This window comes from Capricornis sumatraensis, chromosome 8, assembly GCF_032405125.1.
Source record: "Capricornis sumatraensis isolate serow.1 chromosome 8, serow.2, whole genome shotgun sequence".
Lineage (NCBI taxonomy): Eukaryota > Metazoa > Chordata > Mammalia > Artiodactyla > Bovidae > Capricornis > Capricornis sumatraensis.
Genome location: NC_091076.1, coordinates 74,400,256 through 74,418,116, shown reverse-complemented (window position 1 = coordinate 74,418,116; position 17,861 = coordinate 74,400,256). Strand labels below are relative to the sequence as shown.

Sequence of the window (17,861 nt, the reverse complement as noted above, 5' to 3'; positions counted from 1 at the left end):
ATGGAGCCAGAACCTGGGGCCAATGGAACAGCTGTTACTGAATTCATCCTGCTGGGGTTGGTGGAGACGCCAGGGCTGTGGCCAGCTGTCTTTGTACTCTTCCTCTTTGCCTACCTTGTCACTGTCGGGGGCAACCTCAGCATCCTGGCAGCCATCTTGGTGGAGCCCAAACTCCACACCCCCATGTACTTCTTCCTGGGAAACCTATCAGTGCTGGACATTGGGTGCATCACCGTCACCGTTCCCTCGATGCTGGGTCGTCTCTTGTCCCACAAGCGCACAGTTCCCTATGCAGCCTGCCTCTCACAGCTTTTCTTCTTCCACCTCCTGGCTGGTGTGGACTGCTTCTTGTTGACAGCCATGGCCTATGACCGATTCCTGGCCATCTGCCGACCCCTCACTTACAGCACCCGCATGAGCCCGACAGTCCAGAGGATACTGGTGGCTGTGTCCTGGGCTTGTGCCTTCTCAAATGCACTGACCCACACTGTAGCCTTATCCACACTCAACTTCTGCGGTCCCAGTGTGATCAACCACTTCTACTGTGACCTCCCGCAGCTCTTCCAGCTCTCCTGCTCCAGCACCCAGCTCAACGAGCTGCTGCTCTTTGGTCTGGGTGTCCTCATGGCAGGTGCACCTGTGATTCTCATTGTCACCTCCTACATCCATGTGGCAGCTGCAGTCCTGCGGATCCACTCAGCGGAGGGCAGGAAGAAAGCCTTCTCCACATGTGGCTCCCACCTCACCGTGGTGGGCATCTTCTATGGCACAGGCGTCTTCAGCTACATGCGGCTAGGCTCAGTGGAGGCTTCCGACAAGGACAAGGGTGTTGGCATCCTCAACACCATCATCAGTCCCATGCTGAACCCACTCATCTACAGCCTCCGGAACCCTGATGTGCAGGGCGCCCTAAGGAGGGTGCTCAAGGGGAAACGAGCCTTTGCATGAGGGATGTCTCAAGAGGGTGAAACCGTAGCAAGTGTCCCTGTCCATCCTACATCTTGAGCAAGTTGACTTTTGTTAGGAAGTGAGGCTTCTTGTTCCTCAAGGAGGTTTGAGCTGATAATAGATGTGTAGGTTCTGTAGACCAGAGCCCTTGACTAGTTGCCATTTGGTCCTAGCTACCCTTTACACTCCAGATGGACATGGAACCCAGGTAGTTCTATATTCTGGAAGGCTCATGACCCGATAGAAAGAACCTTTAGTTTTTTGCTGCTGGGGTTCCTCAAAATACTCCAGCAGAGATTCTATCTAGACTTCAATATGGAAAGTCACAGCCTGGTGCCAAGTATTAGCACATCCTCCTGTCAGGCTTGCTCTGAAAGCCGCATTCCCAACCTGCTTTTACACAAGGATCCAGACCTAGAACAGTATAATTTGAGGCCCTGATTTCCAGTACCCTGCCTATACTTCAAGATTCTAGGGTTTTTAACAGTGGAGAATTTATATTTCCTTTGGTATTTCTTTCTATTTTTCTAAAATGGAAATATCCATTGATTTAAAATTTTTCTTAGAAATCATGTTTATAGAAACAAAAACAAAATTTTATGAGTGTAAAATCAGAACCTTTATCCTCTCTGTCCTCACTCTTCATAATGCAGTTTTCCAGAAGAAACTACTGTTAAGAATTTGGTACTTACCTTTTTAGTTTTTTTATACATTCATAAATATATTTATGTATTTTTATATCACATAAACATAGTTCATATCAGTAGAGGCATATATGCCATGTTTTATGTTTACACATTACACGGTAGACTTTTCTACATGCTAAATATCTGAAAACTTACTTAATCCATTTTAATGACTGCCTAATGTTAATTTATGAGCTAATCATAATTTACTTAACCATATTCCTTTTGATGGAGTTTAGATTGTTTCTAGATTTACTACAATTACAATCAATGATGTAAAAACTATTCTTTAGAGATGAGTTTCTATTATCCTCTAACATTTCTAAAAGCTCTAATTAATAAAATTCCTGAGTTGAGTGAAATAAAATTTTAGACTTTTTCTATGTATTTCACTCTTGTTCTACAAAATATTTGCACTATCCTGTTATTCCAATAGTGAGTGAAATCACTTCATCTTCATAACTTTGTCAACTGCTATAAATAAATGCTTCTAATTTATCACAATATAAAGGTTGAAAATTACCAATGAGTGTTTCAATATTCATCTCTTTGATGTTCACATTAAATTGAATATATTTTCAAATGTTTAATATCCATGATGTGGACTGAATTGTGTCTCACCAAAATTCATCTGTTGAAGCCCTAAAACTCCCAATGTGCCTGTATCTGGTGATAAGGTCTTTAGAAAGTAATTAAGGTTGAAGTGAAGTGAAGAAGTGGAGTCGCTCAGTCATGTCCAACTCTGCGACGCCATGGATTGTAGCCCACTAGGCTCCTCAGTCCATAGCATTTTCCAGGCATGAATACTGGAGTGGGTTGCCGTTTCCTTCTCCAGGGGATCTTCCTGACCCAGGAATCGAACCCGGGTCTCCCGCATTGTAGGCAGACGCTTTACTGTCTGAGCTACCAGGGAAGCCCACAATTTAGGTTAAATGAGATTAATTAAGGCTTCCCAGGTAGCGCTAGTGGTAAAGAATCTGCCTGTCAATGCAGGAGATGCAGGTTTGATCCCTGGGTTGGGAAGATCCCCTGGAGAAGGGAATGGCCACCCACTCCTGTATTCTTGCCTGGAGAAGTCCATGGACAACCGAGCTTGCCCTCAAATTCTACCCATTTTGTTACAAGTAACAGGCATTCCTTCCTTTTCGCGGTGGAATGATACTCCTCTGTGTACATTTTCTTTATCCAATTATCTGCTGAAGAACATTTAGGTTGTTTCCGTATCTTGACTATTATGAATACTGCTGCAGTGAACATGGAGCACAGATATCTCTTTACTAATGATTTCATTCCCTTTGGGTGTGTAACTTGGCTTCCCAGGCGGCGCTAGTGGTAAGACACCTGCCTGCCAGTGCAAGAGACATAAGAGACTCAGGTTCGATTCCTGGCTGGGGAAGATCCCCTGAAGAAGGAAATGGCAACCCACTCCAGTATTCTTGCCTGGAGAATCCCATGGACAAAGGATCTAGACCATATGGCAGCTCTACTTTTAATTTTTTGAGGAAACTCCGTACTGTTTCCCAAATGGCTATACCAATTTATATTCTCACCAACAGTGTGTGAGGGCTCCCTTCTCTTCACATCCTCACCAACATTTGTTATTTCTTGTCTTTTTGACAGTAGCCATACTAACAGGTATGAAGTGATACCACTGTGGTTTTGGCTTGCAGTTCCCTGATGACTAGTGATGCTGAACACCTTTTCATGTACTTGTTGATCATCTGGATGTCTTCTCTGGAAAAATGTTTCTATTGAGGTCTGTTGCCCATTTTCAAAATTGGACTTTTTGCTTTTACTTGGTATTGTGTTGTATGTGATCTCTATAGATTTGGGGTATTAACCTTTTATCAGATACATGGGCTTAGTTGCTCAGTTGTGTCTGACTCTTTGTCACTCTCATGGACTATAGCCCACCAAGCTCCTCTGTCTGTGGAATTCTTCAGGCAATAATACTGGAATGGGTTGCCATTTCCGTCTCCAGGGGATCATCCTGACCCAAGAAGCGAGCCCTCGTCTTCTGTGTCTCCTGCATTGCAGATGGATTCTTTACCCACTGAGCCATCTGGGAAGCCACCAAATATGGGTTTGCAAACATTTTCTCCCATTCTGTAGGTTGCCTTTGATTAATTACTTCCTTTGCTGTGCAGAAGCACATTAGTTGGCGTAGCTTGTCCTACTGAAGTCAATGTTGGCAAAAACCGTGGAGGTCTTTGGTAGCCAAAACTGCGGGAGCTCTGTAGGTGACCATAGTAGCCTATCGGGGTCCTGGGTTCAAAGGCTGCAAGTATCCTCCTGTTCCGTTTTGCCCGTAGGGGGAAGCTGTAGCTGAGGGGATCCCTCTTGGCGTCAGGTCTGGTGGGCTGACACTCAGAGTGGGAGAGAAGCTGGGGCCCTGGGGTAAGGTGCACTTGTTGTTATTGGATTGGAAGAATCGATATTGTAAAAGTGACTGTACTACCCAAGGCAGTCTACAGATTCAATGCAATCCTTATCAAATTACCAATGGCACTTTTCACAGAACCAGAACAAAAAATTTTGCAATTGTTATCTCATAGGATTGTTGTAAAAGTTGGTTGAGATTCTGTGTATATAAAGCTCATGGTGTAGTGTCATGTACACAGTGTATTAAATGTTATTATTATGCTACTAACATCATCAGTGGTCTCCTAATAAGAACTTCATGTGTGTTACTTTATTTAATTTTCCCAGAAACCTTGAGAGAATATTACCCATTTTCCAAATAGGGAAACTGGGGTTCAATGGGGTTCAGTAGCTGTTCATAACTGGATGAGCAGGTCTATTCCTTTACAAAGTCCAGCAGGCACCTACAGAGAGTGTGCTGTCATAGGGGCTGTGGTGTAATTGAGAGGGACATGAGAATCCAGGGGTTGCATTACACAGCCTCTCCAATTTTCAATCTCTGTCATCTCTAACAGTAGACTCTCATTTTCGAAAGACTTGGCCCAGAAAATTATGGTGGGGGGCAACCTCCCAGGGGGATCCTCAGCTTCTACCACCCTCAGGATCATTATAGGATCCCCAAGAGTCTGTGTCCCTTGTTGATAAGCCCCAGGTGGGAATGTATTTTCTTTCTGAAGATTTGTTACAAATTTGAAGTTGGAAAAGGAGACTTTGTCTTCTTTCTTGGGTTTATTCGTCATTGCGGGGTTCAGGAGTCAGCTGGTCTATACCTCCAAGGTTTTTTTGGACCAGACATCTGGGAAAGCAAAACTTCCAACCTGGGACCCCAGATTCAATCCTGGCTCTGCTTCTAGTTCCCTCATGACTTTGGGAAAGCCATAGCTCCCTACGGCCCCATCTGTTAAACAGAGTTATCAGGACAGCTGCCCTAACCAGCTCCATAAATTAATATGAGGGATGGCGATGAAGATGTTTGAAAAAATTCTAAGTCAACAGAGTCATGAGGCACCACTGATTTGCCACTGCAGTATTTATTAGGGCTTGTATTGTGTTCCTGTCCTTAGCTCTCCCCATTGCCTCCTTCGCCTTCCTGGGCCAATTTTGAGGTCTCAAGGGGACAGCACCATGGTGGAGAAGTCCCATGACAGAGATGGCCTCAGCCTCTCTTTATCTCATTTCTGTATATATGGCCCCTTTCTTTCCCCCAGAGTAGCGGAGGACTGAGTTTGTACAGATTCTCATCCCCTTTTTACAGCTCTTCCCATGAAACCTCGCTGGCCTCTGTGCCACAGCAAAGTGACTTCTTACATGACCCTCCGTCTGCTGCCATGTAACAGAGAAGGGACTTCAGTGGTCACTAAGTCAAGCTTCCTGGTTTTACAGATGCAGCAACCAAAGTCTCAAAAGCAAAAACAAAGAGACTTTCACAGGATGACATATCAGGTGAGTGGAAAAGCTGGGACTGTGATCCAAAGCTTGAGGTTTCACTTCCAGGCACCATTACCAATTCTTCCTTCTTTTTAAGATAAAGCTTGTTTTCTGATTTTATTCAGTGTTCAAGTCCCTGCCCAGAACTCAGTCCTTACTGGGCAACTTGACCAAATCCCTGAGACCAACCCTATAGCTTGAAGGACCTACTGGAATTTCAGAGCAGGGAGTGGTCACAGCATAATGAGGGAAGCCCAGGACTCTTATGGATCCCCAAGAACGGTGATCTAGAAGGGTCATGTCATTAATGGATTACACCTGTGATTTCATCAGCCACTGAAGCCCTGGACAGCTAGTCTGGTGAACTACCAGAATTTAGGAGACTGAAAGTTTCGTTCCTTGTTAATTGAGGGCTGGACAGAAGCTACTAGAAGAGCATAGTATTCTGGCTCATGACTTACTTGCTTTTGAAAAGTCCCTCTTCTGATTGTAGAAAATGTGTGGGAAGTTCATACAAAGAGCTATCTGTAAATGCATGGATGCTACGACCCCTGCATGCCTATCGAGACAAATGGAGGAATCAACCCTGTCCCTACAGCAGTCATCCTATGCCTTTCGCTAGACTTGACTTCCTCCAAATCATGTCTAGCACAATTCACACTTGTCCACAAATCCTTTCCTCACCACCTTAGCCCACAATGAGGCCCCTTTGGCCAGAAAACCTCTTTGTCAACCAGTGCGGCTATTCATTTATTTACAAAATGATGCACAATTACAATGAGTTTATGCATGTAGTTCCTAAGGTTGAGTCAGCCATGAATCTCATCCTTAAATTGCTAAATGACTAAATCACTAAATGACTGTGCTGAAGGCACAGTGCTTAGTGCCACGTAGAATACAATTAAAGTGTAACGGGAATGTCGAAGATGTAAGTATCACTTTAAAATGGGCACAGATCAGGGCAGCGTTTCTGGAGGAAGACAGCATTTGAGCTGAGTCATGAAGATTTTGAACATATGACATTGGAAGAAAGACATTCAATACAGAGAAAATAGCATAAGCAAAGGTGGGAATCTAGGAACTCACAGAGTTTGCAATCTTAAGACATGGTTTAAAATAAAAAGGGAAATCAGAGGGCAGATGCTGACCGTGGCCATGATCCATCCAAGGCACTGATTTGGAGTTGAGCTATTGCAGCCTACAAGGCAAGACTGGGATTTACAAGGGCACAGCTATCATGAGTATGAGAGTAAGTCTTTGAGTCATAAGAATGGGTCAGAAATACATTGTGAGAGAGGAAAAAAAAAAGAAATACATTGAGAGAGAGTTGAATGAGAAGGACATGGCTTTATGATCCTTGAGGTGTCCTGATGGTATGCGTAAATGTTAAGAACAGGTTAAAAGTCAGCATATCCTAGTTAAGACCTTGCCTTCAGCCACTTGCTATATGTGACTCATGTTCTTTCTGTAAAATGCAGATTAAAATGGTATCTGTTTCATAGGGAGGTTGTGAGGAATAAATGAGCTAACCACACGCAAAGCACTTAAAACTATGCACTGTTGTAGCCCTGGGTAAGTCTCCTTGTAATCATTAGCACAGAATGCTTCCAAGGGAATTCTGTCAGTTCAATCCCTGGGTTGGGAAAATCCCCTGGAGAAGGAAATGGCAACCTACTCCAGTATTCTTGCCTGGAAAATTCCATGAACTGAGGACCCTGGCAGGCTACAGTCCATGAGACCGAAAAGAGTCGGGCACGACTGAGTGACTGAGCACACACTTCACGCAGTTAAAGCATACAGTTCAATTCATATTCACAGAGTTGTGGGGGTCTTTTAATTTTTATTTTTAGTTGAAGGATAATTGCTTTAAATGTTGTGTTGGTTTCTGCCGCACAACAAACAAAGCATAGTATATGGTATATGTATTCTACAAGCTGTGCTTTACATTTAATAATACTGCTTTGATATCTTTCAGATCTGCACAGATAGAGCTCTTTCCTACAGCTGCATAATATTCCTTTGGAAAAATATTCTATAATCAACTTAGTAAGCCCTTTAATAATGAACAGATAGATTATTTCTAATTATTTGCTATTACAGACAATGCTGCAACAAATAAGCTCACACAGACATCATCTCTGTGTGACCATCATTTCTGTGACCATATATCTGTTGGGTAAATTTCCAGACATGGAATTGTCAGGTAAAAAGAAAAATACATTTATAATTTGAAAGATGTTGCCAAATCGTCCTTTTTCCTTTTCACTTCTGTCTTACAGATATTATGCAAATTCCCCTTGTGGCCAACCCTAATCTAGAAGCATGCAGAGAATGGGCTTTGGGAAGAAGTGGGTCCATTTAGCCAGTTGGCAGAATTTTAAAATAATTAAAACATTACTTTTGATTATTAAAATGTTTTCTATATTTTGAGTTATCCTTGCACCACTACTATTAAATTCTCCATTTCCCCAATAACTTTGTGGTTTAATACTTCATTTAAAACTTTGATCCATTTAGAATTCATTTTTGCAAAATATATGAGGTATGTATATGACTTATAGTTTTCCAACATAGCTATATTATTTCCCTCATAAGTATTTATTGAATAATACTTGTTCCCATTCCTTTAAGGTGCTGCTTGTATTATATACTAAATTCCTATATTAGTTTAGGTTTATTCCTTGACTTTTCAGTTTTTTTAAGCTTATAAAATGCTACTTTTTTAACCTAATACAAGTATAATCAACAAGTAAAATTGTCAAAGTATAACATGATCATTTGATATATGTTTACATGGTGAAAGGATTCCCATGTAGCTGAGAATGTTGAAGCAAATGTAGTGAGTTAACAAGTGTGGTGTGGACTGGATGGTGGGAAAGTCCTTACTTGGAAAGGGGGAACTTAGTAGAGGGCTCAGGACATAGAAAGAAGTCTATTTCTTCTTTTTGAATATATCGAGAGGAATTATTCCTTATCTTCTTGGATATTTCCTTGCAGGAACTAATGCAGCCAAAACCTGGGGCCAATGGAACAGCTGTTACTGAATTCATCCTGCTGGGGTTGGTGGAGACGCCAGGGCTGCGGCCAGCTGTCTTTGTACTCTTCCTTCTTGCCTACCTTGTCACTGTCGGGGGCAACCTCAGCATCCTGGCAGCCATCTTGGTGGAGCCCAAACTCCACACCCCCATGTACTTCTTCCTGGGGAACCTATCAGTGCTGGACATTGGGTGCATCACCGTCACCATTCCCTCGATGCTGGGTCGTCTCTTGTCCCACAAGCGCACAGTTCCCTATGCAGCCTGCCTCTCACAGCTTTTCTTCTTCCACCTCCTGGTTGGGGTGGACTGCTTCTTGTTGACAGCCATGGCCTATGACCGATTCCTGGCCATCTGCCGACCCCTCACTTACAGCACCCGCATGAGCCCGACAGTCCAGAGGATACTGGTGGCTGTGTCCTGGGCTTGTGCCTTCTCAAATGCACTGACCCACACTGTAGCCATATCCACACTCAACTTCTGTGGTCCCAGTGTGATCAACCACTTCTACTGTGACCTCCCGCAGCTCTTCCAGCTCTCCTGCTCCAGCACCCAGCTCAACGAGCTGCTGCTCTTTGGCGTGGGTTTCATAATGGCAGGTACCCCCCTGGCTCTTGTTGTCACCTCCTACATTCATGTGGCAGCTGCAGTTCTACGAATTCGCTCAGCAGAGGGCAGGAAGAAAGCCTTCTCCACGTGTGGCTCCCACCTCACGGTGGTTGCCATATTCTATGGTTCAGGTATCTTTAACTACATGCGACTAGGTCCAGCCAAGCTTTCAGATAAGGATAAAGCTGTTGGAATTTTTAACACTGTAGCCAACCCCATGCTGAATCCAATCATCTACAGCCTCAGGAACCCTGATGTTCAGGGTGCCCTCTGGCGGGTGATCAAGGGGAGGTGGTCACTGGCGTGATGAGGTCTTGTGTCAATTTCTCCCTTTCTCTCTTTGGACTAAAGGAAAAATTCTCTGGGGGCAGTAATTGGGACAAATGGTCTGGAACCTTCTCTATCTCCCTGAGCTTTTGGATTTTTTTTTTTTTTTTTGCAGGGGATAATATGCATAGGAGCCCTACCCAATATAGGCAATGGACAGGTAGATTCTGCCAGGTCAGTCTCCTTGACAAATTACAACTTAAGTCACTGTACGCTCCTTTTCTGGGTGGAAGTGAAACCCAGGAAGCCTTCAATGCCTTCAGGTGCATGTCTTATAGGGAATGACTCTTCCGTTGCTTATACCAAGAATATCCCAGTAACTTCCCAGGTGGTCATATGACTTCTTCAAGTTCAGGAATGGTTAACCTTTTACAAAACATAGGCCTAGAGATCAGGATGACTCTATTTCTCCCATCAGGCTTCTACAAGCCAAAAAAAGCAGCTCATTCCTCGCCCATCACACAAGATATCAATACCACAGGATACGGAGGGAACAGATGGGAAACTGTATGGTCATGTATTCTTGAGTAACTCGGGAAAGCATGACACCTCTGTGAAGATTTTTACAACTTAAAAAATTTTTTTTAATTTCAAAATTTAACAAATATGATCACTCTCAAAATACAAGAATGAAATTTCCTCATGTATCCACATATGTTTCAAATCTTTTGAAAAGATTATACCCTAAATATTATTTAAATATTTTAAAAAACAGAATAATCAACATGAAATTCTCCTCTGAATTCTCCCTCTCAGTCCCCAAAGCTCCTAGCTAAGACAATCTGTTTCTGTAAATACAAGTCACATGGTGATATGTGCTACTAGCCTTTAGTCCTGTCATTATCTAGCTCTATTTTCCTTCTAGAGCCCCTTTTATTTTCTGACCACACCACGTGGCATGGGGGATCTTAATTCCCTGACCAGGGATGGAACCCACACCCCCTGCATTTGAAGTTTGGAGTCTTAACCACTGGACCACCAGAGAAGTCTGCTAGGGTCTCTTTTAGATTAATTGCCCATTCCTGGCATTTCTACTGTGCCACCGGTGTTTTCTGACTAATTTCCCTAAAACTTACCCTTGACTTGCACCTGCAGGATTGGTTTCTCATGATACTTTCTAGGGATGAAGGGACTGAAAGGACAGGAGGGAAGGAAGCAAAACAAGATTGGATGGAGGCAGAGGGCTTGTGGGAAATGAAGATGAAAAATGAGGAACAGGGAGAAACATAATTGCAAGCAAAAGGATTTGAGAAGCAAAGATGGAGGTATGGCATGTATGCTCAGTCATGTCTGTCTCTCTGTGACCCCATGGACTGTAGCCCAACAGGCTCCTCTCATCTGCAGTGTTCCTAACTTTGATCGGGTCCTTTACTTTCCCTGGGCCTGAACTTGACAGAGGCCCAAGATAATGGTCATATTCTTTCACCTCTAATGTTCTCTGATTTTGAATGAACAGAAAGACTGTCTCACTGTTGACCATGAAGAAACACAACAAATTCCACCATCACTTCTTCTACCTATAGCAAATACCAGAGCTAGTCGCAAAACAGAGCTAGTTGTTTACTCCCCGGAATTCCTGTGCCTCTGGCCTTGTCCCATCTGAACACTCATCTTAAGTCACATCAAGGGATAATTCTGAGGGATAATTCTGTGTGACGTCATCCCTGAGTGGAATGAATCAGCTGGTTCAGCATCATAAAGGATGTCCAAGGACACAGGTTCCCAGCACTCAGGAACACAAGGTTTCTTTAACAATTGGGAGATTTCCTTTCTTTTGGAATTTGTCTTGTCTTTTTTATTCCAACCTGGGAATCTCTTTGCTACTTAAAAATGTATCACACTGGGTTGGCCAAAAAGTTTGTTTGCTTCCATATGCTGTTAAGGAAAAACTCAAATGAACATTTTGACCAACCCAATATATCGTGTTGTAAAGGTTTAAACAATACAGAATGTCATTATCACTCTTTGACATCATGCCCACAACAACCCTATTCTTTAAAAGGAACAGGGCTTCCCTGGTGTCTCAGAAGTAAAGAATTCACCTGCCACTGTAGGAGACACAGGTTTGATCCCTGGTCCGGGCTCCTCTGTCCACGGGATTTCCTAGGCCAGAATACTGGAGTGGGTTGACCATTTGCTTTTTCAGGGGATCTCACCGACCCAAGGATTGAACTCACATCTCCTGCACTGGCAGGTGGATTCTTTACCACTATGCCACCAGGGAAGCCTGATGTTACAGATACATAATAGCAGAAAAGAAGAAGAGTTTCCCTCACTCATATTCCTCCCTTAGAAACAATAATTTGGATAAAAAGTGCCTTTGTGGGAGCTTTGAGATCTAGGTAAGAGATTATGAGATCCCAGTGGAGTCAAGGCCAAAGAGGGCTATTTTGAGAAGACAAGACTGTGCCCAGCTGGCAGACTTGCAGACAGGAGTCCTGGATACAGGCCTGGAAACAGCCCTGTGGATTCAGCTACAGCCCCCTCTTGGCCTTGATTCTGTCACCAACAATATCTGTCAAGAAACCTAGCGTTAGTCAGGCCCACTTGTGCCCTAGATAATGAGCACATCAACCTCAGCCCTGGCTGTGGATGCTGAACTGGCGCATGGTCCATTCCCAGGCCCTCTTAGATGCCAGTTCTGCCCACCCAGGGACAAGGCAGGTGATGCCCATCCATGCCTCTAAGACACACTGTCCAATCTTGGTCCAACTGCAGATGCTGACACAGTCTTGTAACTTGGCCCAGCACCTTGTAGGCATAGGTCAAGAACACACCTGCTTGTCCAGGGACCCATCAGAAAACACAGTCTTCTGTGCCCTCAGAGGCAGGCCCACTGACTTCTGTCTGACTGCAGATCTTGAAGTGACCCCATAACCCAGCTTCTACTCCTTGAAACCATAGGCTGGAAACACTTCCGCTAACCCAGGGACCTGGAGGAAGACACCTTCCCAGATGTAGTCCAGCCAAACTTGGTCTGATGGTTGGCTTCCCCAGATCTTAGTGGCATTCAGGATCTTTAGTCGTGGCATGCGGACACTTAAATGACGCATGTGAGATCATTCCCTGACCAGGGATCAAACCCAGCCCCCCCTGCATTGGGTGCATGGAGCCTTACCTACTGGTCCACCAGGGAAATCCCCATCTGCCAGACCTTGAAGAGGCCCTATAACCAACACCTTGGCAGTCTATTACAATCAGCCTCAGGCACCCTTGCCTGGATGTTAAACCCTGAATCATGACAAGTGATCCCATGTCAATGAACTCTCCCTGTTCAGCCTTATGCTCTACCCCACTCCTTGGGCCCTCATGATCCACTCCCACACTGCTCTTCTATAAACTGGAGGAAATTCCAGTTCCTACCAGGATATATTGGCCAGTATATTCATTTCCTGTTGCTGCTGTAACAAAGTGCCACAAATCTAGTGACTTAAAATAACATAAATGTATCTTCTCAGGGTCCTGGAGACCAAAAGTCAAAAATGAGTCCTACAGGGTTAACTTCACGATGTCAGCAGGAAGAGTTCTCTTGGGAGGCTCCAGGGGAAATCTATTCCATGTCTTCTCCAGTTTCAGGTGGCTTCCGGCATTCCTTGGCTTGTGGCCACATCACTCCAGTCTCCATGCCTATCATCACATTGTCTTTTTCTTTTTTTGGCCATGGTCTGTGGCATGTGGGCTCTTGGTTCCCTGACCGGGATTCAAACCTGCACCCCCTGCAATGGAATCTCGGCATCTTAACCACTGGACTGCCAGGGAAGCCCCCACATTGCCTTTTTCATTTCTGTAGTCAAATATCTCTCCACCTCTCTCTTAAAAGGACTTTTATGATTACACATCACATAGGGTCCACTTGGAAAATCCACGATAATCTCCCCAGATGAAGACCCTTAATAATCACACTTACAAAGTCCCTTTTACATGATTTAAAGTTGATTTCAGGGATTAGAACCTGCATATCTTTGGGGCCCTACCACAGCCAGGTATGGGAATTATTGTTAATGAATAAGTTATTTCTTTTTGGACATAAATGGTATTTCCTTTCTCAGAGTATGTTGAGACCTAACCAGGAGTCCTTCAAGTTCAACATATGTCTTTTTTTTTTTTTTAAGTGAGTCAAACTTTAAAAACATAATTTTATTTATTTATTTTTGACTGTGCTGTGTCTTCATTGCTGTGCACAGGCTTTCTCTAGTTGCGGTGAATGGGAGCTTCTCTCTTAGTGCAGTGAGCGGGCTTCTCCTTGCTGTGGCTTATCTTATGGAGCAGCGGCTCTAGGGCGTGAAGTCTTCAGTAGCTGCAATGCATGGGCTCAGTAGTTGTGGCTCCCGGGCTCTAGAGCACAGGTGCAGCAGTTGCGGCACACAGGCTCAGTTGCTCCTCGGCATGTGGGATCTTCCCCAACCAGGGACTGAACCCATGTCCCCTGCATTGGTGAGCAGATTCTTTACCTCTAAACTACCAGGGAAGTCCCTCAACATACCTCTTTTACCAGCACTTCCAGAATCATTACAGGATCCCCAAGACACAGTCCCAGAGGCCCCACTAATGAGGCTCTGAGGGAGGAAGCCCCACATTCTTGAGGACTCATTAGAAAACTGGATTTGAAGAAAGCTCCTCCCTCTTCCTCTCTGCTGGGGCTTCCTTCACATCCCCAGGTCCACAGCAAATCTAGAAATTAGCTGCTCTCTGCTCATAGGCCCTGCTTGGGGCTGACATCTGAGAAAGAAAACTGTTCCCTCAGGAAACCCATATCTAGTCTCAATTATACCTCTAACTTCCTGGGTGACTTGGAGAATATGGACAACTCCTGCAGACCTCAGCAACCTCACCATTAGTGGACTATGTATCACTTGACCTAATGACCTGCCATAAAGCCAAGGCTAGAGATAACTTTTTTTTTTCCTCAAGGAAAGTCTAAATACGAGAAGGTATGAGGCACTGTTGCTATATTTATGAAAAGCTTGAGTTGTTTATGAAACAACTTGTCTCTCTCCCCCATTTGTCTCTGCTTTCCTGGGAGGGCTAATTTCTGAGGCTGCCAGGAGATACCATTGAGAAGACAGTCCTATAATTTCTTTCATTTTCTTGTACAAAGCCCCTTCCTGGATTTCTGGGTGGATAGGTCTGCAGAGCTCCTCATCTTCGCCTGAAAATACTCTCTGGTGTCTATGCCTGTGCCAGGGTGAGTACTCACTCTGTAAGAGGCCTCACTTTGCAAGAGCAGGTTTTTCCTCTGCTCTTACAAAACAGAAAGGAGCTTTATACTTGGTGCAACTGATGTCCCTGAAGCAGGGAGCCTTTTTAGAAGATGTGGAACTGTAACCCAAAGATCTTGGCTCCTTTTCTGGGCCTTTTTGTCCATGTCTCCTTCTCTTGGATGAAGCCTGCTTTCTGCAATGCTTGTGCTGTGCTTAGTCGCTCATCCTGCTCTTTGTGACCCCATAGACTATAGCCTGCCAGGCTCCTCTGTCCATGGGGAGTCTCCAGGCAAGAATACTGGAGTGGGTTGCCGTTCCCCCCTCCAGGGGGTCTTCCCAACCCAGGAATTAAACCCAGGTCTCTCGCATTGCGGGCAGATTCTTTACTATCTGAGCCACCAGGGAAGCCCAAGCATACTGGAATAAGTAGCCTATCCCTTCTCTACGGGATCTTCCCAATCCAGGAATCCAATTGGGATCTCTTGCATTACAGGCAGATTCTTTCCCAGCTGAGCTACCATGGAAGCCCCTGCTTAATACTTCCCCTCTTAGGAGTTTATTAAGGGGATTCACTGAGTCCAGTTTGCTGCCCAGGACCCACTTCATCAGGTAGTTAGAAACTTGACTCCAGTCAGAGGCCTTGCTGAACTGTTTCATCACTGGAATCTTGGAGGAGTTGGGTGGAATTCCAGAGTAGGAGTTTGTCATGGCTCAGTAGGGAGAAACCGGGACTCATGAAGCCCTGAGAGCGGTAATCCTCAGTGATGGGCATGATAACCATCAGGCACTCTAGATGTCTCTGGAAGATCTGAGTTCGTCCCAGAATCTCACTGATTTCAAACAAGCTGCATCTCCAGCCAACTGAGGGTTGTCAGCAGCTGTTTTGTTGCTCTTCTATCCCTGGCCATAACTTGCTTGTCTGTAAGGTATACCTCTCCTAAGGGCCTTATTATTATGAGTGGTTTACATGACAAGAAACATGTCATCATAGATTTCTATCTGCTTGTCCCATCAAAACCAAAGAAATCAGTAGTCCTTGCAACAACCTTGCACATGCACCTGCCCCTGTTACTTCCTTAAACTATACTAATCCATAAAATTCTTACCTGGAGAACCCCATGGAGAAGGAGCCTGGAGGGCTGCAGTCCATGGGGTTGCAAAGAATCGGATACAATTGAGCAACTAAGCATGCACACACATAAAATTCTACCCCAGATTCCAATATAACCAGAGACTCTTCCATGACAACTCTAGCTCATACTGATGTTTTCTTTCTCTGAAATCCTATGAACACTTGACTGATCCATTCATTTATTTAAAAATATTGAGCATATACTATAAGGGAAGTATTGTGCTAAGTACACTTATTGAAAAACTGAGTCAAACATGTATTAATATTTTTGTCCTCAAGTAGCTTACAGAGAAGTAGGGGAAATATACTCTATAGGAAAATAACTTAGCTAGAAGGGAAACTGTAATAAGTTCAATAAAATAATGTGTAGTGGAAGTTTAGAAGAGACAGAGCTCCTTTTGAGATGGAGAAGTTTCCAGGGAGGATTCATTCAGAAGTGAGCATTGGAGTCAACTCTTGAAATACCTGGGCATGTGGAGTTGGAAGGAAGTCATCACCAGTACAGAAAACAGCATGAGAAAGGAGGTTAGAAAACCACAGGGTTACAATCAATGTTTGGGTCAAAATGGACTCCAAAGCAAAAACAGAGAGCAGGTCATTGCTCCTTAATATAATATATGAAAAGAACTACTTCCCATCCAGGGATTTGCCTATCTGTATTTATCAATTATCAATTTCATCAATGATGATCAGGCCTGAAGATAATCCTCATATCTCACCAATCATGTGTTATCTCAGAATTTTAAGGATATCTTCAGTTCAGTTCAGTCGCTCAAGTGATGTCCAACTCTTTGCGACCCCATGAATCGCAGCGTGCCAGGCCTCCCTGTCCATCACCAGCTCCCGGAGTTCACTCAGATTCACATCCATCGAGTCAGTGATGCCATCCAGCACCTTAGAGATCACCATATCCAATTTTCACCCAAGCTCAGGCTCTCATCACCCTGTCCCTTCTGTTCTGACTTCCCAGCCTCTGATCCAGTGCATTCTATGCAGGGAAACAATGTTACTCTTAGTGAAGCCCTGGCTCTGCTTATTCCATGGGCAATAGAGAGTCGTGGATTTTTTTTTTTAAGCAAGAGTTTATTGTAAGATCTGAAAGACTTAGCTCAGTCTGGTTCTTTATTACCCACGTGCATAATAGGTACAGTATTTTTACTTGGGAAATCCCATGGACAGAGGAGCCTGGAGGGCTACAATTCAAGAGGTCACAAAGAGTTGGCCACTACAGAGCCTGCACACATGCCGTTAGAGCTACTGGTCAGTCTACCATGCCTGAAACAAGGGTAAGTGGAAGACGCAACTTGCTGTGCAGAAAACTAACTGCATCTAGTAGCAACCAATCCGCAGGTCATGCTTAAAATTTTGATTCCAGAAGCAAGTAGACGATACTATGAAAAGAAATTAGTTTAAAATAAGCCATTATTCAAAGTCTCATGTAAGGGAATAATTAGCAACAATACTAGCAAATAATACTAGCAATTTATTGACATAAAGATTTTTTATTTTATTCTTCAGACTATGTCCCCCACCTTGGAGAAAGGGCTGGAGTTCCTCATAGCCACAGTCACGGGTATCTTCTTTCTGACTCTTGCCATACCTTGACTTCATCATCATTATTTCTAGGAGTCTTGGAACCTAGGTTGTGTTTTCAAATGCTTTCTAGATATTTCTCTCCAAATACCGTTAATTTTTCTCTTTTGAAATCTGTTTGTTGGTTTGGGCTGATCCCTCAGAGTAAATTGGGGGATTTACATTTTAGTCTCACTGTATTCAAAGAGGAAGTTTGCTTTTATCTGAATTTATTTTCCCAAGTATTCTAACATTTTTCAACTGGGAGAAGATGGGAGGGACAAAGTTCTGGTGGTTTGGGGCATCTCAGCCATGAGTAGGGTAAAAACATGGAAGGATGAAGGGAGTCAGTGAGTGAGGTGTAAGTGACCCTGGGGAGTGGGAAAACCATTACCCAGACAGCTAGGAACTTACCATGGGGCTCTGAACATATGTGGTTTAAAATATTTATGTTGAAAAAGTACATTAAGTAGATTGAAACTTCCATACTTGTGACATTTCC

The 17,861-nt window shown here is 43.9% G+C and overlaps 2 protein-coding genes across 2 annotated transcripts; both read left to right on the top strand.

Annotated features, from left to right (window-relative positions):
- On the top strand, nt 1-948 carry LOC138084016 (olfactory receptor 3A1-like). The gene has a single exon (XM_068978081.1). It carries the CDS (start codon nt 1-3, stop codon nt 946-948), a length of 948 nt encoding a protein of 315 aa, XP_068834182.1.
- A 7,538-nt stretch (nt 949-8,486) lies between these two features.
- On the top strand, nt 8,487-9,434 carry LOC138084069 (olfactory receptor 3A1). The gene has a single exon (XM_068978153.1). It carries the CDS (start codon nt 8,487-8,489, stop codon nt 9,432-9,434), a length of 948 nt encoding a protein of 315 aa, XP_068834254.1.
- Nucleotides 9,435-17,861: the final 8,427 nt, after the last annotated feature.

Bases quoted from the DNA above. Each gene is read 5' to 3' on its own strand.
- LOC138084016 (XM_068978081.1), top strand. From the start codon at position 1: ATGGAGCCAGAACCTGGGGCCAATGGAACAGCTGTTACTGAATTCATC.
- LOC138084069 (XM_068978153.1), top strand. From the start codon at position 8,487: ATGCAGCCAAAACCTGGGGCCAATGGAACAGCTGTTACTGAATTCATC.